The sequence below is a fragment of the Myxine glutinosa genome, chromosome 5 (genome assembly GCF_964187855.1).
Source record: "Myxine glutinosa chromosome 5, kmMyxGlut1.1, whole genome shotgun sequence".
Taxonomy (NCBI): domain Eukaryota; kingdom Metazoa; phylum Chordata; class Myxini; order Myxiniformes; family Myxinidae; genus Myxine; species Myxine glutinosa.
Genome location: NC_136265.1, coordinates 165,967,971 through 165,989,823, shown reverse-complemented (window position 1 = coordinate 165,989,823; position 21,853 = coordinate 165,967,971). Strand labels below are relative to the sequence as shown.

Sequence of the window (21,853 nt, the reverse complement as noted above, 5' to 3'; positions counted from 1 at the left end):
CTTGACATATCACATGCCTTCGATACAGTCTGGCACCCTGCTCTGCTCACCAAACTCTCCTCTTTTGGTATCCATGGAAATCTCCACGCATGGCTGGCGGACTTCCTCTCTAGTCGTAGTCAACGTGTGGCCCTGAATTGGTTTCTCTCATCTCCTCTTCCTGTTCAGGCTGGAGTTCCACAAGGCAGTGTTCTGGGCCCTGTGCTTTTTCTGGTCTTCATCAATGATCTCTCTGACTCTCTTGAAAATCCTCTGTATCTCTTTGCTGATGACTCTACTCTCTGTCGCTCCATTCTTCATCCCTCAGATCGGCAGTCTGCAGCCTCCTCACTCTCTGCAGACCTGGACAAAATCACAGACTGGGCAAACAAGTGGAACATGTCTTTCAATCCTGACAAATCTCACACTCTTACGATGTCTCTCCGAAAAGACCGACTGGACAACCCTCCCAGCCACTTTCTGAATAATCCTCTCCAAGAAGTTCTGTCACTCAAGCTTTTGGGTCTCACTATCTGCCATGATAGTGGGGCGGCTTAGCCCAAATATTCAAAAGAATTGTGCATTTTGTGATGCAAGCACCAAATTTGGCACACTAGTAGACTATTATATTATGAAAAGATCTGGATATTGGGCCATCTCAGATTCAGAGATTTGATTTTTGCAGATTTTGCAAGCTGAGATTGCAACGCCAGGGACGGCCGACTCCTTCCTACGAGCTGCCCACGTCACCCGCACAAGAAGAGCTCATCAAATCACTGCAGCGGCACTGCACATCCTGCAACACCGTGCGTATGAACGCCACTGTATGACATATGCAGATGATGCAGAAGACCTGCCTGAGTTCGAAGACTGGTGTCACCAGAGAGGAGAAGACATTCCCAACTTTCAGTACTGGGCAACTGTGCTGGAACTAGAGATGTTGGTACTGGTCTACGTGCGTTCTCTGCGGCAGGCTTCATTCACGACGTACCTTGATGCCCTGACGGAACTGGTCCCATGGTTCCATGCCTTAGACCACACACACTATGCCAGGTGGGTCCCTGTTCACCTGAGGGACACGGTTGCACTCCCAATGAAGCACCCAGATGTAGCCAGAGAATTCAGGGCTGGCAACTTCACTGTACAGAAGACGAAGAAGGTGTTCTCTTCGATCCCAATCGAATCGAAATCTTGCAAAAATCAAATCTCTGAATCTGAGATGGCCCAATATCCAGATCTTTTCATAATATGATAGTCTACTAGTGTACCAAATTTGGTGCTTGTATCACAAAATGCACAACAGGTTTGCTATGCTGCTACACTATGATCTTTCCTGGGAAAACCACATTTCAAATCTGGCCTCCAAAGCCAGTCGCCGACTGGGCATCCTCCGTCGTGCGAAGTCCTTCCTTGGCACACCTGAGCTCCTCCCCACATACAAGGCTTTCATCCACAGCTCAATGGAATACTGTTCTCCACTCTGGGCCGGTGCTCCTGCCTCACACCGAGCTCGGCTTCACGCTGTTGAAACAAAAGCTTGCAGAATCATTGGAATCTCCTGCGATGAAGCTAACCCCGAGGACCTTTCACTCACGCACCGCAGGCAGGTTGGTGGTCTTTCTGTCTTCTACCGATGGTGGTGAACAGCTGTTTTAAAGACCTGGAGGGTGGAGTGGGATTGAAGAGAGTGAGGGAGTTTGTTCCAGAGGCAGGAGAAAAGAGGAGTGAAGGTGAGCAGAGAGTCTTGATTTTGGCAGTTTAACCATAAGAGGGTTGCAGGCAGATCTTGTGCGACCTGTAGGAATATTTGCGGGACAGAGCCCAGAGAGACCTGGGGGGGCAAGGCCAGAGAGGAGTCGGTAGAAGACGGAAAGACCACCAACCTGCCTGCGGTGAGTGAGTGAGAGGCCCTTGGAGTTAGCTTCATCGCGGGAGATTCCAATGATTCTGAATGCTTTGGTTTCAACAGCGTGAAGACGAGCTAGATGTGAGGCAGGAGCACCAGCCCAGAGGGGAGAGCAGTATTCCATTGAGCTGCGGATGAAAGCCTTGTATGTGGTGAGGAGCTCAGGTGTGCCAAGGAAGGACTTCGCACGACGGAGGATGCCCAGTCGGCGACTGGCTTTGGAGGCCAGATTTGAAATGTGGTTTTCCCAGGAAAGATCATGGCAGTTAGTGAGACCCAAAAGCTTGAGTGACAGAACTTCTTGGAGAGGATTATTCAGAAAGTGGATGGGAGGGTTGTCCAGTGAGTCTTTTCGGAGAGACATCGTAAGAGTGTGAGATTTGTCAGGATTGAAAGACATGTTCCACTTGTTTGCCCAGTCTGTGATTTTGTCCAGGTCTGCAGAGAGTGAGGAGGCTGCAGACTGCCGATCTGAGGGATGAAGAATGGAGCGACAGAGAGTAGAGTCATCAGCAAAGAGATAGAGAGGATTTTCAAGAGAGTCAGAGAGATCATTGATGAAGACCAGAAAAAGCACAGGGCCCAGAACACTGCCTTGGGGAACTCCAGCCTGAACAGGAAGAGGAGATGAGAGAAACCCATTCAGGGCCACACGTTGACTACGACTAGAGAGGAAGTCCGCCAGCCATGCGTGGAGATTTCCATGGATACCAAAAGAGGAGAGTTTGGTGAGCAGAGCGGGGTGCCAGACCGTATCGAAGGCACATGATATGTCAAGGGAGACCTCTAATTTCCTGTTTGGCATTGAGGACCTCCATCCATTGTTGAGAAAGCAGAAGCAGCATGTCCAGAGTAGAGTGACCAGGTCTGAAACCAAATTGATGATCAGAGATCAAGCAATTGGAGAAGAGGAAAGATTTCATATCTGAAGCAATGATGGATTCCATGACTTTGCTGATAATTGGGAGAAGGCTGATTGGTCTGTAGTTGCTGGGATCTGTTTTTGCACCTTTTTTGTGCAAAGCGGTGATGTTGGCAGATTTCCAAGCAGATGGCAGATGACCTTGAGCAAAAGACAGGGTGAAGAGAACAGAGAGAGGGAGTGAAAGAGCGGAAGAACAGGATTTTAGGACCCGTGGGCTGATGCTGTCAGGTCCAGTTGCAGAATCAGAGTCGAGGGTTGACAGAAACTTTTCCACCTTGTCAGGAGGAAAGGACACAGAATCCAGGAGCAGCTGGGTACGACTGGGTACGGTGGGTACAGAGAGGGATGGGTTTGGGACACAAGATTTAGAGGCAAACACAGAGTTGAGGCATTCAGCTTTTTCACGTGCCGAGTCAGCCGTGTGGCCGTTTGAGGTGAGGGAGGGGATGGAGGGGGAACAAACACCAGAAACAGATTTGACCAGATGCCACCAGGATTTGGAAGAGGGAGACAGATAAGAGAGTTCTGTCCTGAGAACGGAGAGGTATTGTTTCCTGGCTCTCCTGAGGGTGGACACACACTTGTTTCGGGCTTTGTGAAAGGAAATGAGATTTCCTTCCGTTGGATTTGCTTTCCAGGAGACGAAAGCAAGTTGTTTCTGGGCAATAGCCTCACCACAAGATTCCGTGTACCATGGACGGGAGGAAGGGTATGACAACTGAAGACGAGATGGGATAAATCTGTGCATGAGAAAGAGCAATTTACTTTGGAAGAATTCCCAGGATGAGTTGATGTCAGAGGCGGTAGAGATGGGAGACCAGTCCAGATGATTGATGGCTGCTTGAAGACCGTGCCAGTTGGCCTGAGTGAAATGCCAGACTCGTCGACGCTGAGGAGGCTCTCTGAGAATGGTCAGAGAGATGTCCACTTTAACAAGCACATGATCAGATGAGCCGATTGGAGCAGAAGAAGAGCAGCAGACATTTTCAGGGAAGTTAGTCATAACCAAGTCCAGAAGAGAAGATGCTCCGTTGACTGAGATCCGGGTCGGGAAATTGACAGATTGTGTCAGTCCCAGTGAGTCACAGAAGTCCTTTGCTGAAGAGCCATGGCTGGTGAGAGAGGTACCCACACCCAGCCAACTGGCATGGTGACAATTGAAATCACCACATATGAGGAAGAGAGAGTTGGGATGGGTAGATAGAAGTTGGTCCATATTATCAGACAGCGAGATGTAGATGGAGTCATCGCTGTTTGGTGGACGGTACAACACACATATGAACAAAAGGTGGGAGCGAAGGGGAAGCCGTAGCCAAAGGTATTCCTGGGGGTGAGGTGGAGAGAGGGCAGTGCAGGGCGAGTGAGGAAGAGAGTTTTTTTATAAAGATAGCAACCCCCCCCCCTCCAGGACGAGGCTCAGGTCTATCATACCGGAGGAGGGAGTAACCTGGGAGAGATACCAAGGAATCAGAGACATCATGAAGGAGGAAAGTTTCTGTTGAGCAGATCACGTCTGGTTTGTCAGAAGCAACCTGTATGGAGAGATCAGTCAAGTTTGAGCGAAGGCCCCGGATGTTTGATGTCCATACTGTTAAAGAAGAGGAAGGGGGAGCATCGGATACAGAACGGGGGGGGGGGGGGGAGCGGTAGGGTAAGATGTGGAAGAGGAGGAAGAGGTAGGGAGAGCTGTTGAAGGTGTGTCAGAGATTTCAGAATAGCTTGGAGAAAGGGAAGAATGGGGCGGACAAACGGTTTGATGGTGATTGGGTGAGGCGCAGTGAGGTGTTATTTGAGGAGGGGGAAGAGTGAGGCAGAAGGTTGAGGGAGATGAAGGTGAAAGTTGGAAGGGGGAAGAAGCGGGGAGGACGCTTTGAGGAGGAGGGGTGAGAGGGGAGTCTAGGAGGGGAGGGGTGTGGGGAGAGTTTAGGAGGGAAGGGGCAAGGGGGGAGATCTGAAAGGGATGGGTGATGGGGAAGATTTGGAGGGGAGGGGCAAGGGGGAAGATTTGAAAGGGATGGGTGATGGGGAAGATTTGGAGGGGGGGGGGGAGGGGGAATATTTGAAAGAGATGGGTGATGGGGAAGATTTGGAGGGGAGGGGCAAGGGGGTGGATTTGGAGGGGAGGGGTGATGGGCATGTTTTGAAGGGAAGGGGTGATGGGGAAGATTTGGAGGGGAGGGGTGAGATTGGATTTTGAAAAATGTATGATTAATGGGAAACGAACATTTCTTGCAAAATGAGTTTCTTGAGACCTTCGAGTCAAAAATACGTTTGAGGACGCTGAAGGATGGGTCGAGTTCTGGAGAGTTTAGGGAAATGTATGAAAGAGGCACTGTAACTGTAAGAGATGGAATTTTTTTTTGGAATGAATAGATTTGGTGAGCATGTCGAAAGCATCCTTTTATAGAAGAAGAAGAAAAAGGTGTTATAGTATAATGTATATGACAGAATACAGTTCTTCAGGGGACAGTTGAAACATTTTTTAACGACGTGGTCGAAGAACGAACAACAAATAAGAACGAACAACGGATAAGAACAGAGAAGGGAATATTATTATTATTATTATTTTTATTTTTTTTTTTTGAGTTGAGATGAAAACAGAGACAGAGACCGAACGTGAAACGTGAAAAATAGAGACCGAAAGTAATTGCTAGCGCAATTGAAGAACCGCTGAGACAGAAACAAAGCCTCAAGCCAAGGTCAGACACGGTAGCCTACTAGTACTACACTAGGCCTCAGAATACGCGACACGAACTAACTGACGATTCTGTACACAGGTATGAAAAACCAACACCAAGAATACTATTAAAGACACACCAATAGTTACACACACCGAAAGAAAGATACAGTTTCGACAAAAACACAATTGTGAAAAGTTACTTAACTTCGAAAGCGTGCAGCGCATGGACAGCTTTGGAGAGACGTGACGTGACGTGACGAGACGTGAAGAGACTTTGAAGAGATTTAAAACGTTAGACAAGTGGTCGATGTTCGGGGAAGTTAGGGGGAGAAGAGAAAATCTAAGAAATAAGCAATACAGCGAAGGAAAGAACTTTAATTCACAGAACACCTATGGGGGTAGGGAAGCCAAGAGAAACCAGGCCGCGCACGTGGTGGGACAGAAAACGATTAAATTATACAAAAGTTTGCAAGAATTGCAAATCAACACCAACTGGAAAACACTGCAACACATGCACAGTAAAAAGCGAGTAGAAATTGACGAAGACACGAATGGAAAAAATACTATAACTTTTGCTGCCGTGCAGAGGTCGAAGACGCTTCCTTGCTCCAGGGACCGGAAACGGAAGTCGATGAAACTCTCTCAACGATACTCCACACATCCACTGAACCATTCGCATTTCCACCCTTTCCAGCCTTCGTTGCTGCTCTACGTTCATTACTCATGTCTCGCTCCCATAAATCATAACACTTCTCACACATGCAGCATACACCTTTCCCTTCAGCTTCAACGACACTCCCCTCTAGAATCTAGAAGCATAAGTGAGACTCATTAATTTATAAATCTTGTATACAATGCATGTTTGCAGATTTCTCATGGGAGCTTCCTGCGGAGGAGGCAACATGAAGATTGATGAAGCTGAGTATGAGAGGGTGGGCCTGAGACCTTGCCATGCATATTCTATACTGGATGTCAGGGATGTTCATGGACACAGGTGAGTTAGGGAATATCCTTAACCCTTTGTGTAGAGGATGTTCAAATATTTTTTATACCATAGACCATAGCATTTATACCATAGCAATGCACCTACTAGTCATAATAACTGAGTATTAAACCATTAGTCCTTTAAATCCTTCCCTTCATAATCTGTCTTTGTGTTGCTTCAATTAATCGTTCTACCACCTCCGCAAGCTATCCCCTCCCTCCCTTTCCTCATCCCTCCTCCCCCTTCCCCTCCTGGAAGGCAAAAAACCGTGTGGTAAGGTAAGAGTGGCCCAAGACTGAGTTTTCAGGGACTCAGAGCCGCGAGAAACCTTGGAAACCACTAGAAGCGATGAGAAGCTGACTGGTCGAGCAGCTCCAATTTGTTGCTCAGGGTCATCACTTTTTTTTCTGCCACTTGGTAGTCGACGCATCTCCGGCATTGGTCTTGTGGTTCTTTTTTATTAAAAAAAAAAAATTTGTATACGAAGTCGGGGCTCTTGTAAGAGCTAACACATAGAACATATTATGCAGGTAGCGGGAGACAAGAGGGGGGGGGGGGGGGGGAGAGAGGGAAGCGCAACAACAGTAGCGAACAGGGACATCGGGAAATCTGTGGAAGGGAGAGGGCTTGGGCGGGGTACATGATATAAAACAAATGGACACTACAAGGCCCTCAGAATCGGCTTCATTGCGGGAGATACCAATGATTCTTGGGAGATGCTTGATGAAACTCCAATGATGCTTTGGAGCCATGATTGAACGATGAGCAGAGCGAGAGGCAAAAACGCAGGTTGAAGCAATGGGACGAGAAGAATGATTAAGACCCAGGACATAGTGGGTATATGTATGCATGTGGGCATTGTGTGTAGCTGCGGGAGGGGTGAGTCAGCCCATTGTTCATGGGGGGGGTGTTATCGGATGATGCCATATTGAGCAGTTACTAATTACAATAATAGATTTAATGAAGCGTTTTTATTCTATAACTCGTTGGGGATTACTTGTTTACGCAGCTGGTGGAACATCCCACGGTGTTTCCATTGTGTAACATCTCTGATGAAGTCGCGAGACACATGGCCACGAATAGAGAAGCAGGTTGCAATTTATCAACTGCGAATACGCGGAACCCACGAATAGCGGGGTCTGACTGTATATACTAAACAGTTTTATTAACCCCTAAGGATCATTCCCACAACAATATAATAGTACGACTATTTTATGCAGTGTTTTCACACATAATCAACAGGACAATTCGTCGTGTAATCAAAATAAAACTCTCCAGTATGCAAATACTTTTTTTTTTTAAATACAGAAACAAGTAATGACTACAATGGCATGCTTCGACGTCAACTGATATGCCTCCGCCCACATGATTACATCATTATACATACTTGTACCAAGTTTGATTTAAATCCCTTCAGCTCTTCTCAAGTATCACATTTTTACCTGGCATGACCTCTGACCTTTGAGGCCAAAATGCCAAAATCTAATCAGTTCGTCTTTGCATCATAATATTTACCTATACCAACTTTGGTCAAAATCCCATCACTGGTTCACAAGTTAGCTTAGTAACAGAATGTTTGCCGAACGGGACCTCTGGCCTTTGACCGTGTGACCCCAAAATCGAATCGGTTCATCTTTGCATCATAATACATACTTGTCCCAACTTTGGTCAAAATCCCATCACTGGTTCACAAGTTAGCGTAGTAACAAATTTTGCCGGACGGGACCTCTCGCCTTTGACCGTGTGACCCCAAAATCGAATCGTTTCATCTTTGCATCATAATACATACTTGTACCAACATTGGTCAAAATCCCATCACTGGTTCACAAGTTAGCGTCGTAACAGAATTTTTGCCGAACGGGACCTCTGGCCTTTGACCGTGTGACCCCAAAATCGAATCGGTTCATCTTTGCATCATAATACATACTTGTCCAAACTTTGGTCAAAATCCCATCACTGGTTCACAAGTTCGCGTAGTAACAGAATTTTTGCCGAACGGGACCTCTGGCCTTTGACCGTGTGACCCCAAAATCGAATCGGTTCATCTTTGCATCATAATACATACTTGTACCAACATTGGTCAAAATCCCATCACTGGTTCACAAGTTAGCGTAGTAACTGAATTTTTGCCGAACGGGACCTCTGGCCTTTGACCGTGTGACCCCAAAATCGAATCGGTTCATCTCTGCATCATAATACATACTTGTACCAACATTGGTCAAAATCCCATCACTGGTTCACAAGTTAGCGTAGTAACAGAATTTTTGCCGAACGGGACCTCTGGCCTTTGACCGCGTGACCTCAAAATCGAATCGGTTCATCTTTGCATCATAATACATACTTGTACCAACATTGGTCAAAATCCCAACACTGGTTCACAAGCAATACAAGCCATGTGGTTGTCAGGATAGCCTTCAAGGTGAATGCATTTGCCTCTGGGCTGTGTAAGCCTAAGTTCCAATTCTGTCCAGCTGTGAACTGCCATCCTGGTTTGTCTCATGCTGCATGTGTGGTGATGCATCAATGTGTACACCGTCCCTCACGTGGATAATAAGCTTGGTGTCTCATCTGCTAACATCGGTTGCGGACCTTAACAATCCTGTGGTGTCTTTTACCAAGAGCAAGGTAATTTATCCCCGGCACCCTGGCTAAGTTGCAAATTCCTGCCCGGATGAGCAAGGACACTGCATCGGTGACAAAGCTGTGCTTCTGTAAGGATTCACCCTAGCCTGCTGAATTCTTAATTGAATCGCAGTCCATTATGCACTTGCTATCAACTATGCAAGCTATTACAGCTGAATACTATGTATATTATTTATTTGACAAAAATGCCATCTGTTGATATCATTCTACACACAAGACTATTTCATGGAAGCTTGCGTGAAGTGTTTAATGTTTAATTTCACTCGATGAGCTGTTTAACCATTTGGAAAGCATGCAATAATTTCTCGAAGTTTAAAGAGATTTTCTTTGCCTGGGTTATAAAGTGAAAACTTTGCATCGATGAAAGTTTTATTTCACTGTGATGCGTGTGCTTTACAGACTGCTGCGTCTCCGCAATCCATGGGGAAGGTACTCGTGGAAGGGCGAGTGGTCAGATGACTCTGCCATGTGGACAGCTCCCCTCCGCTCGGAGCTCATGGCCTTTGGGAACGGCGAGGGTGTCTTTTGGATCAGCTACACTGACTTCATAAGGTAAGAATGCAAGACGAGGCAGGTAGATCTAAATAATGTAACGAGTATTTTGATCGCTTGATACCCAGGTACTCTAAAACCATGTCATACACAACAACAACAACAACAACAACAGTCAGTTTAAGGCCATTCTCCCTGCTAGAGCGGGGGTTAGCCTTGCGGTCCCCATGACAATCTTCTCCATTTTGCCCTATTTTCTGCATCTCCCCTTGTTAACCCCCTTGCCCGCATTTCTTCTTCCACCACCTTTAGCCAAGTCTTTCTCGGTGTTCCCCATCCTCTACTTCCTTCTACATTCATTTCCATCACTCTTCTCAACCAGTCACTTTCATCCTTCCTCAACGCATGACCAAACCATCTCAACCTGTTTCTCTTCACAGCATCCATCACAGGCTCTATTCCCATCATCTTTCGCAATTCATCATTTGTCTTCCTCTCTCTCAACGATACTCCACACATCCACCGAACCATTCGCATTTCCACCCTTTCCAGCCTTCGTTGCTGCTCTACGTTCATTACCCATGTCTCGCTCCCATAAATCGTAACACTTCTCACTCATGCAGCATACACCTTTCCCTTCAGCTTCAACGACACTCCCCTCCTCGTCAGCACGCCACTCAGTTCTTGAAACTTCTTCCATGCACATCTCACTCAAGCAACCGTTGCAGAGTCTGATCCACCTTCTCCATTTAGCATGTCTCCTAGGTAGCAAAATCATGTCATGAAGCGATATAATTATTTTCTAAGCTTTGCCTCTTTGAATGAGGCCGTCTAGTCATTTTTTACACATTGGAGAGAGTGCAAGACTAAATATGAGGAAGTCGAGAGATAAAACAATGAAAACAGTAGATGCGAGAGGATTGTTAGGAAGCTTGTGAGGAGAAGAGAAAGAGGTTCTTCAGTGTGGGGAGAGGCTGAAAATTCCACCTTTGTGTATTTAATAGCCCCAATCCCTTTTTATTCCCAAAAAGACAATATTTTTGGGTATTTATAACCTGAAATCAAACTTGCCTACACCAGGGGCAAAGCAACCAACTTTCAGTGTTTTTGTCATAGGGCTTGCCCTCATTGATGATGCAAAGTCCTTTGGGGTGGATTTTTGGAGAACGATTTTATTCTCTGTTATGGCCTGAAGCACACCAAGCCAAGCCTTCAATCACACTGTCTTTATTTATGGATTATCACACGAAAATCTCTTCCTACACATAAAACCAAGAAGGGAGAAAAGAAGGAAAAACCCGAATAGGCCAGTCCAAGAGTAGGCCGGTAAAAGAGTAGGCCGGTAAAAGAGTAGGCCGGTCCAAGAGTAGGCCGGTCCAAGAGTAGGCCGGTCCAAGAGTAGGCCGGTCCAAGAGTAGGCCGGTCCAAGAGTAGGCCGGTCCAAGAGTAGGCCGGTCCAAGAGTAGGCCGGTCCAAGAGTAGGCAGGTCCAAGAGTAGGCAGGTCTAAGAGTAGGCCCCGTAGTAGGCCCCAGGGCAGGCCCAACAGTAGGCCCCAGGGCAGGCCCAGCACGAGAGGGTAGGAGTAGGCAAGTCCACGGGTAGGCCCCAAGGCAGGCCCAGCACGAGAGCGTAGGAGTAGGCAAGTCCACGGGTAGGCCCCAAGGCAGGCAGCAAGAGTTCGATCAACGTCACCCTTCAGGTAGAGAGATTGCAGCTGGTCACTCTACAACCCCCGAAAAAGCACTCTGCCATAAGCCCTCCTCCAAAATGGCCACTCACTCCTCTGAATCACCTTCCTAGCCATTCCCCTGCCCCACAGCCAATCATAGGCTTTATACACATGGACCAAACCACTTGGTCTAACTCACACGGGGGTGTGGGGGAAGGAAGAAGAAAAAGGTCACAAACTGTAACACCTTCCCCCCTTAAAGAAGAAATCTTTACCCCAAGAAAAGTTTTCTTTTGCAAAGGCAGGATAAACAGTGCAAGCATAAACTTAACCCAGCATAAACAGTGCAATAAACAAACAGCCATCTCTCCTTGTGACATTTACTGGCATCACAGCTCATGTGCAGGGGCACGAAACCCAAAAAAATATCTTAAGCTCGAGATAGAGCATCTGCAATGACATTATCTCGACCCGAAATATGTACAATTTTCAAGGGGTACGGCTGTACTAAAAGCCCCCATCAGGTCCCCATCAGGTGCTTGTAGAGCCACGCTGTCTAATTCACTAGAGTCAATATCTTGATGCTTTATATGACCTACCAACTGGCCGGCCGAGGTCGGCCTCACGCTCATAGTACCTTTTAAGCATATTAACGTGGCACACCCGGCGGGGTTTCCTTCTGTCATGGGGCCGCACCACGTAGTTCACCTCACTCAGCTTTTTTTCGACCCAGTAGGAACTGCTAAACTTCGCCAATAGTGGCTCCCCAGGCAGAAGTAATGAAACTAGCACTTTGTCTCCAGGCCTAAAATTACGAGCTGTCGTATTCAGGTCAAAACGGGACTTCATTACTCGCCGAGATACTTTCAAATGTTCCTTGGCGACATTGCAGGCGGTGGTAAGTCTTTCCCGGAAAGTACCTACATAGTCCCGAAGGTTAGGGTTCTCCGTCTCTTCGAGGAATCCCTCTTTCACTACTGGGGAAACACAAACACTATTGCCATCCAAATCATTTCCCAATACGAAACTAATACCCTCTATGGGGAGAGTGGGGACTATTCCTACCATCACGGGTCCTGTGACCAAATCAGACTTCAAGTTCACCCTATGTAAGGGGACTGGGACATAATGACCTGCAATGCCCTGGATTAAGGCACTCGCTTTTCCCAAACTACTCAAAGTCAATGGTGAAACGGTAGACAACATCAACGACTGGGCGGCCCCATTATCCCTCAGAATAACTACGGACTTGACTTTCCCGTCCCAAGACACTTGGCCCTTTGACACAAAGGGTTTATAATGGTCCTGTATGGGGCTCGTAAGGTCCGCAGTATCGCAATAGGTCGAACGGAGTCTCCCTGCTTCTCCTCCCTTTGCAATTTCCAACAATTCGACTTCAGATGTCCCCTCTGTTTACAGTAATAACACGTGGGGGCCGGTCCCCGGTGAAATGCCTGACTCGACCACTCAAACTGTCTACCCAGGGACGGCCGCACCAATGGACCCCTATGGTCTGTCCACTTCCCCTCTGACCGGTCCTCACTAACCCCCTTCTTGTTATCCCTGATAGTACCGTAATGAGGAAAACCAAGGCCTCTCTTATGGGTAAGTTCATAATCATCTGCACCAACAGCAGCTTTTTTCAACTCACCAACCTTATGATCCGTAAGGTGTGTCCTAATGTCCAAGGGGATACTGTTCCTAAACTCTTCCATCAAGATAACCTCCCTTAGATTACCATAGGTCCTATCCACTTGTAGAGAACGATACCACCGATCAAAACTCATTTCCTTCTCCCTCGCAAATTCAACAAATGTCTGCCCAGCCTGTCTTTTTAAGGTTCGGAACTTCTGCCGGTATGCTTCCGGAACTTGCTCATAGGCTGACAACACAGCCTTTTTAACAGCCTCATAATTCTCTGACTGATCCTCCGACAGAGCTGAATACACTTCCTGGGCTCTCCCTATGAACCCACTTTGTAGTAGCAGGGTCCAGTATTGTACGGGCCACTGAAGACGTTTTGCTATCTTTTCAAAAGACAGAAAAAACGTTTCCACCTCCTCCTCGTTAAACTTGGGAGCAAGCCTAATGTTCCGAGCCACATCAAAGGAACGGGGGAGATCATTTTGACCCCCACATGAATCGATTGAAACCGGTTCGGCCTGTCCCACCTGAATTTAAAATTTTCTTAACTCAAACTCTCGTTGTCGTTCTTCTTTTTCTCTTTCAAACTCTCTTTGCTTTTCTTCCTTTTCTCTTTGCTGTTCTTCCTTTTCTCTTTCAAACTCTTTCCTTTTCTTCCTTTTCTCTTTCAAACTCTCTTTGCCGTTCCTTGTCTTCTACCTCTAGTCTTTTAAACCCATGTGACTGACAATAGCCGAAACAATCTCCGCCTTTTTCATACGAGATGTCCCACTAACCCCAACATGATCAGCTACAGCTCCTAACTCTACCTTACGTAACAGTTATATATCGTGCACCGATAGCCCCTTCTTCTCCACAAACTCCTTCACTTCAAAATCCATCTCCTCAGCCATGGTGCACGACTGCAGTAAATATAGAAGTATCAGCACCGTAAACAAAAATCAAATTATCTGCCAATGAGAAAACTTACTACTGCGAAAAAAAACAAAAATCCAAGACAGGTATCATGTAATCCAGATCCCGGACGAGCCCCCAATTTGTTACGGCCTGAAGCACACCAAGCCAAGCCTTCAATCACACTGTCTTTATTTATGGATTATCACATGAAAATCTCTTCCTACACATAAAACCAAGAAGGGAGAAAAGAGGGAAAAACCCGAATCGGCCAGTCCAAGAGTAGACCGGTCCAAGAGTAGGCCGGTCCAAGAGTAGGCCGGTCCAAGAGTAGGCAGGTCCAAGAGTAGGCAGGTCCAAGAGTAGGCAGGTCCAAGAGTAGGCAGGTCCAAGAGTAGGCAGGTCCAAGAGTAGGCAGGTCCAAGAGTAGGCAGGTCCAAGAGTAGGCCGGTCCAAGAGTGGGCAGGCCCCGTAGTAGGCCCCACGGCAGGCCCAGTAGTAGGCCCAACGGTAGGCCCCTGGGCAGGCCCAGTGGTAGGCCCCAGTGCAGGCCCAGCACGAGAGGGTAAGAGTAGGCAAGTCCACGAGTAGGCCCAAAGGCAGGCCCCAGTGGTAGGCAGCAAGAGTTAGATCAACGTCACCCTTCAGGTAGAGAGATTGCAGCTGGACACACTACAACCCCCGAAAAAGCACTCTGCCATAGTCCTCCTCCAAAATGGCCACTCACTCCTCTGAATCACCTTCCTGGGCACTCCCCTGCCCCACAGCCAATCATAGGCTTTATACACATGGACTAAACCACTTGGTCTAACTCACAGGGGTGTGGGGGAAGGAAGAAGAAAAAGGTCACAAACCGTAACATCCCCAACTCCCTCCTCCGCCCCATTTTCCTGCAAGAAAAAAACACTGTTCTGTTGAAGATGCCATCTTTCAATTTGACTGCTGGCAGATACTTTGAAAACGTGGATGTGTGCAAGGTTCGGCGGGATTGGAATGAGGTCCGCATACAAGGGGCGTTTCCTAGACGGGACGGGCTTCCATTGGAGTCTACTATTGTGACTGTCTTCACTCACACCGAGATTGAATTTGCCCTTTTTCATGAGGGTCTCCGGTAAGCAAATTAGTAGAAGGTCTTCCTCGCATTTGAATTATAATAACCTTCCCAAATGGAAGATAACTACAATTATCCACGAAGGTATTCTGTTGGTGCAAACCGCATCCCTGTGATAGCACGGTTTTCTACAGACGCAGTGAAGGTAACGATGGGCACATGCTGGACCTTTGCGTCGTGGTCTACCAGGTGCACCTGCAAGCGGGTGGAAGCCCGAGCCTCGTCAGTGTCGCTGCACACAGCCAGCGGGCGGTTAAGCGTTTTGTGGGTTGTAGTGCCATGCTATCCCCCGGTGATTACGTGGTCGTTTGCTTGGCTTTCAACCATTGGGCCGTTCCAGAACCAGGTTCGTAAGTTTCAATATCACCGTGGAAAGCTTCATTAAAAATTCATGCCAATTATAATTTATTTTTAGAATCTGGGTGACAGAGTTGGTGATAGCACCCTTTAGTGTGCAGTGGAAATATTCAGCTGTAAATACTTTTTGAAAAGTGGAATTTTATTTGGGAAGGCATCTTCATGATGTAATGTTTTAGAACCCAATGACAAGTGGAGTTTGAGAAGAACAAAATTTTTTGAGGGTTTCATTCTTCATTAAATGATGTTTCTTGTTAATGACTACACCACCCGGTGCTGTGTCTGTGATGACAGTGCCGTGCACTTACAACCTGGCCGTGTACAGCTCCAAGCGGGTAATGGTCGAGCTGTTGGCTCCTTCAAAAAGCCTGCTTGCTGATGCGGTAATACATCTGGCAGTTAACCGTGGCCATCGGCATGAGGTGGGATTGATCGGTTTATTGACCAACTTGCACAATGTTGAGGAAGAAACACTGTCTTTGATAAGGGGTGCTCGTTGGGTACGCTTCTGCTCACCGGTTTCCTGTTGCCACACAGGCCCGAGAGGGAATGTCCTGCTATTACTTGACATACGGCTGGGCCGGACTGGTGGTTGTGGTTGAAAATCGTCATCCAGACCGCTACCTGCAGGTCTCATGCAACTGTTCCGACAGTTGCAATGTGGTTTCTACACGTGGGCATCTAAAGACTGCAGATAGTGTTCCTCCACTCCACCGGTATGTGTTGTTTACTCGGTTGAACTTGTCGATCGGATGCATCGCCACTGGCTCAATTGTTCATCAGATCATTTCCTTGTACGGTGGATGTGTTTTGCTATTATTTTGCTCGTTCGATGGCCATTTTGCCTCATTTGAGAACTTTTGAGATGTGGACCTTCCTCCATCTGTGTACACAGGCAGGTTCTCCTGGTGCTGTCCCAAATGGAAGCAAACAGCGGATTCTCAGTAAGGCACCGCTTGCTCCATCGAAAGACACCTACTTCAGGTCTTGGGGACTGGGGACCTCTGGGGCAAAATCACCACCCCCCTCTTGCCACAGATGTTAATGGACTCCATGCACCCCTTCCTCTTTGAGAGAGAGAAAGTGCCGACCATCACAATATTGGTCTCGAAGGCATGCAAGTTGTGAGATCTACCATTGGGGATCTGGACATATTCTCAAAACGTTTTTCCAGTTTTAAATGAGAGCTTTAAGTCTGGATGTTGCTGCTATGAAATATCCTCGGTTGTCACCCTGTGATTGTGTTCACAGAGATGTCAAAATGACTTTTCTTTTCTTCCTGTATACCCTTTAGTAATGTATCTACCATCTTCGACCAAAACGCATCCAATTGTTGTGCTTCTTCACCACCACTCTGATCAGTTGTTTGCCATTTTATGGTGGTGGTGGTTTCACTTCAATGTGTGATGCGCGGTCTCCTCGAAGTCTTTGCTTGTCTGACGAGGTTGTTTTTATTTTTATTTTTTCTTTAATATCCAGCTGTCTCCCAATGGTTGAAGGTCAAAGGAAGACACTCAGTTGCTTTTCAAGTAAACGTTCTTTTTCTTTTCTTTTTTGAGATTTCGAATTTCTTAACTTTCTGCAGGTTGCAGCATTATTGCAGCGTTGAGGACGTGCGATGGTTTTGATGATTTGCAATGGTTGTTTGGATTTTTCTTTTCCTCCGTGACAAAACTAGGAGAAACCCTCAAGAGATCTGCAATCGTACGGCCACTAATGGGATGCAAACCTCGGGTGTGCTTTAAATAATAATTCTGACAATTGGCAATTAAACATGCTAACGGACAAGGTGACAGATGTTTGTCGATTCCAAGCAGACGTATTTAATGGGAATGCATTTTTTCTGTTTACATTCTTGTCGGCAGCTTGATGGTACCTGGTCTCGCCTTTATTAGCTCACCAGGAACGAAGTTCAGGGGAGCTTATACGATGGCGCATCGTCTGTCGGTCCGTCCATAAATACTTAACTTCTTCTCCGAAACCGCTAATGGGATTGCGACCAAATTTGGCACAAATGATATTTGTTGTGTTGTGGCTAAAGTTTATTCACGGCATTAAAAAAATCGGGATTTAAGGGGATCTACCGAAGGTCAAAGTGGATCCAGGTTTGACCCACCAAAATAGGAATTTGCTTTTTCCTCTAACTACACACACTATTTCGATGAAACTTTACCACAACCTTCATCGCCCGTGCTGTACCAAAGTTTGCTCACGGTATTAAAAAAAAAAAATCCTCCCATTTGGGGATCTACGGGGGGTCAAAGTGGGTCCAGGTTTGACCTTCCCCAAAACGGGTATTTGCTTTCTTCTCTGAAACTACACACACGATTTCGATGAAACTTCACCACCCGTGACGTACCAAAGTCTGTTCACGGCATTTAAAAATCTGCCCCTTTGGGGGACTACGGGTGGGGTTGCCCCCCAGAATTGGTGTTTGCTTTCTTCTCAAAAACTACACACGCAATTCCGATGAAACTTAACCACAACCTTCATCACCCGTGATGTACCAACGTTGTTTCCTGGCATTTAAAAAAATCGGGGTCTAAAGGGGTCTATGGGGGGAGGGGGGGGGGGGTAACCTCCCAAAATAGGAATTTGCTTTTTCCTCTAACTACACACACAATTTTGATGAAACTTCACCACAACCTTCATCATCTGTGATGTACCAATGTTTGTTCAAGGCATTAGAAAAATTGGGATCTAAGGAGGTACATGGGGGGTGTGGGAAGGGAAAGTTTCCCCCCAAAATAGGTTTTTGTTTGTTTGTTTAAAGTCTTATGATTATGTTAGTATGATTCTACATGCTGCCCTGTCTTCTAGCAACCATTGAAATTGGTTTAAAATACCCTTAGTCAGTGCAGTATACTGTTTATTCCACCAGGTGAGCATCAGGGGTATTGCCCCTTTGTTTATTTTTATTATTGATATTTTTCTTTATTTTGAACACCTCCTCACATTGTATTGCAACACGCTTGTGGTGAAGCCTGCGTTGTGTGTGTGTATATACATATACATATTTATATATTATATATATATATATATTATTCTTTGGGCCTGTTTTTATTGATCGACACGATGGTATTTTGTATTTTCTACTTCCAGCGTGAAGTTGTTTCATTGGAGGATTAGAGTGTATATAACAAGTATATAATTCTTTTTTTTATCACCGATCACTGATGTTGCTCTGATTACGTTAGTCATCTTTTATTTCGGATCTCTCCAAGCGAGCTTAACAGTCTATCAGAGTTGTTGCTTTCTTGCAGGACACTCGACTGTCTCGGAGACTAACTTTTTAATCCTCTCGAAGCTAAATCGTTTTTACATTAATGATTTTTGTTTGGTTGATTTTTCGTTGTGGTTGTGTTCCTGATAGATGGCCTTTAAAACGACTTGTGGTTCCTGTTTTTTTTTTTCTTCTTGTGTTGTATTTCTCTCGGAATCTCTCAGAACGGTATCCTCCGGACATTGCTATACAACATCATGGTCCAGAGGACATGTTGTTCAGCTTTTTCGAATGAATCCTTGGTAACTAGGATAATGACCATGTAAACTTTAAAAAGGGTTAGAGACCTTCAATGTAATGCTTGTTTGAGCTCTGTGGTGGAGGCCTAAATGCACGCACCTTGCATGATAAAAATCCAGTCGAACCTTTCAGTCCAAGTTGCATGATGCTCCATGTGCTCCTCCTATATAACTCTTACACTGTTGTTTTACAAGTCGGGATGTTTGCTGTTTTTTTTTTTGTTTTTTTTGCTGGTTGAGCACATAATATGTGTAACATTGCAACTACACTTTTGGTAAAAATGGGATCTGGTTCTAAATTTGCTTGATGCATACTCATAAGTGCAAAGGTAGAGGATCTGCACTTTATCTCGGAATCGCTCGATAATGATATTGTGATGTGATTGAGAAATTAAACTGAAAAGCTCAACGTGTTCATTAAAATGTGCTTGCAATGTTTTGTTTGTGCTTGGCCAGTGTCTGACCTGTGTGTCTTGTGGTCTTGGCCAGTCACTTGTTGGCCAGTCAGAAGTTGGCCAGTCACTTGGCCAGTGTCTTGTGGTCTGACCCTTTGAGTAGAGAATTGTACGCACAATGGAAACCTTGTTGATACGAGGACTCGAGTCGATCTTGGTCGGCGGAAAAAAAAAAAATAGGGACTAACGTTTCTCAACCCAATGTTGAGCGGGGTATGCTAACTGTCATGCGGGGTTGCGGTGAGTAGTTTCGGGCATGAGGTCTTCAAAACGAGAGAGAGAAGAATTCATGCTGGAATTGTTGCTGATTGCCGTCCTTCCCGCTGCGATTAGCATACCTCTCTCAACCTTGTGGTGAGAGAGTCTATTAATTGAAAGAAGAGCTGCATTGTCTCGCAATTCCTTTTTCGAAGATGCAGATTTTTTTTTTTGGGGTGAGGGGAGGGGAAATTGATAGATTTTGGGTTTGTCAAGTTAGAGAGCTAATTTTTCATGTACATTGTTATAGAGTCTGTGGGTGAAGGCTAATACTATCAATGCCCTAAGACCTAAGTTATGTGGCTTTAAGAGTGGAGGAGCTTGTACAATACCACACACAGGATGTAGACAATAGGACACTCCTTTGTACTTTGGTATGAACCGCAAGAACATTGGTATCCTGTCGGAGGCGTCGCTGCAACATGCTACGGGCAAAATAAACCCAAAAAATATTGGGGCATTTATTTTCCACCTTTTACATTCTTATCCTTCAACATCGTCTCATGTCCATCTCGCCTTCCTTATCCTGGTTATATGTTCTTTCGCCACTGTAACACCAAGATTCCGTGAATGTTAAATGCAAATGCAGGCAATTCATCCTTCTGACAACCATTCTCTTCATATTCCATTGTGTCGCCACATTGAAAAAGAAAATTCCTTTCCCATAGCTGGCCAAGCTAATGGTCTTGTACACCTCAGGTTGAGATGTACTTTAACAAACCGTCGGCCTGTTTGGCATCACAACGACCGATCTGTATTTAAAGGGTCGTAGTATGTTTGCAGCGAGCCCCCAAAACACCTTTGCGTTACTGTCTACCTGCAAGCTGGTCGGGGCCGAGCCTATGTGCTGTTGCTGTGCAGACCAAAATAAAACTCGGTGATACATCTGGCTACATCTCCAATAGCTTTGGGACATTATGGGATCAAAACTTTGGATCCCAACATCCAAGAGCCACGCTGTCCAGAAGGTAACACCAATTGGATTTCAGTAATGCTTTTATCTTTAGCAGCTGCAGCATTTTATATGTAAACATCTGCTGCACTCTGGTGGTGAATGATTTATGGACCTGATCAACATAGCTTGTGTGATTCTGCTCTATGATCATTAAATAGTAATTGATGCAAAACTTTAACCAGAGTTGCATATCTAGAAAACCTCAACAATTTGTGGTTCAGGTACACTATTGATGCACTAACCCAAGTAGTATTGTTGGGAGAGTCCATAATGCCCATAAATGTCAGAAACAAATGGGAGAAACGTGAAAGCACAAACAACTTGAGGTTTATTTAAAATATATATTTTGCAAAAAGGCAAAAGCCCAGAATGTCCACTTCAACTGCAGAGTGGCCTTCATCTAGGATTAACACAAGCTCTCTGTACTTTGATCATAAGTGCCCTCCCTTTGAGGGACAGAGCAACAGAGTGATACAGACCAACACAGAGTGATACAGACCTACGTTGTATAGAATTGGGACTTCCAGATGTTCCTCCGGCACTCGACTCTTCCCTTCTCCATTTACATTTCCCCACTCCCTCACAGAATGCAATCGATCATCAATCATCAAATAGTATTTTGGATGTCTATGCCACAACAACAACAATAACGACGTCAAAATAAACAAGTTGGTTGTGCTTTTGCATTTTCCTCTCTGCATTTGTCACAATTTGGGTAACTATGGATACAGAACTGTTGATATGAGCTTTCCTTGGCCTCCATATCAGAGTATATTATTCTGAATTTTGTTTATTGGCCACATTTTCAATGCAACCAGTAGTTTCATAGATCTTGGGCCGGTTGATGTGGTTGTACCTTTGAAATGGCAAGGTATGGTAGATGACTACAGAAATATTTGTTGAGCCCTAAGTGGGGGTTAGCAGAGAAGTGGTTAGAATTAGAACTCCTTCTAATGCTGGCACTCGATAACAAAAACTCCTTTCAGATCTGGCTTGGTAATTTTGCCAAAAAATATATCCAGTCTCAAATGGACTCAGAACTCGGATAAGTATGAATTTTTTTTTTTTTTTTTTTTTTTACATGATCGAGGTTTGTGGAAGAGCTAGAATGAAGTGTATGTAAATCAATCGCATGGTCTCAATCTAAGCTATTTTGACAGGTACTGCTGGCCACATCACTGCTCGCATTACCATTCAACAATGTCATACGCAGGAAATGATAACGATTAATTTGTCACTTGATAGTGCAAAGATTCATGGGGACCGTGTTTTAATTTAAATTAATTAAATGTTTTTAATTTTAAATTTAGACCGTTTTAATTCAGTGTCATGGGGACCGCAAGGCTAACCCCCGCTCTTGCAGGGAAAATGGCCTTA

General features: G+C 45.6%; 1 protein-coding gene across 1 annotated transcript in view; it reads left to right on the top strand.

The window, feature by feature from the left end:
* Nucleotides 1-17,079, top strand: part of CAPN15 (calpain 15) — a 31,224-nt gene extending 14,145 nt beyond the window's left edge. Inside the window, exons 6-12 of the mRNA XM_068115653.2 lie at nucleotides 6,359-6,484; nucleotides 9,518-9,670; nucleotides 14,768-14,929; nucleotides 15,064-15,275; nucleotides 15,581-15,708; nucleotides 15,824-16,002; nucleotides 16,182-17,079. Of these exons, the coding sequence (XP_067971754.2) occupies nucleotides 6,359-6,484; nucleotides 9,518-9,670; nucleotides 14,768-14,929; nucleotides 15,064-15,275; nucleotides 15,581-15,708; nucleotides 15,824-16,002; nucleotides 16,182-16,359 (1,138 nt within the window). The 3' untranslated portion in view covers nucleotides 16,360-17,079. The remainder of the gene's footprint in view (nucleotides 1-6,358; nucleotides 6,485-9,517; nucleotides 9,671-14,767; nucleotides 14,930-15,063; nucleotides 15,276-15,580; nucleotides 15,709-15,823; nucleotides 16,003-16,181) is intronic.
* Nucleotides 17,080-21,853: the final 4,774 nt, after the last annotated feature.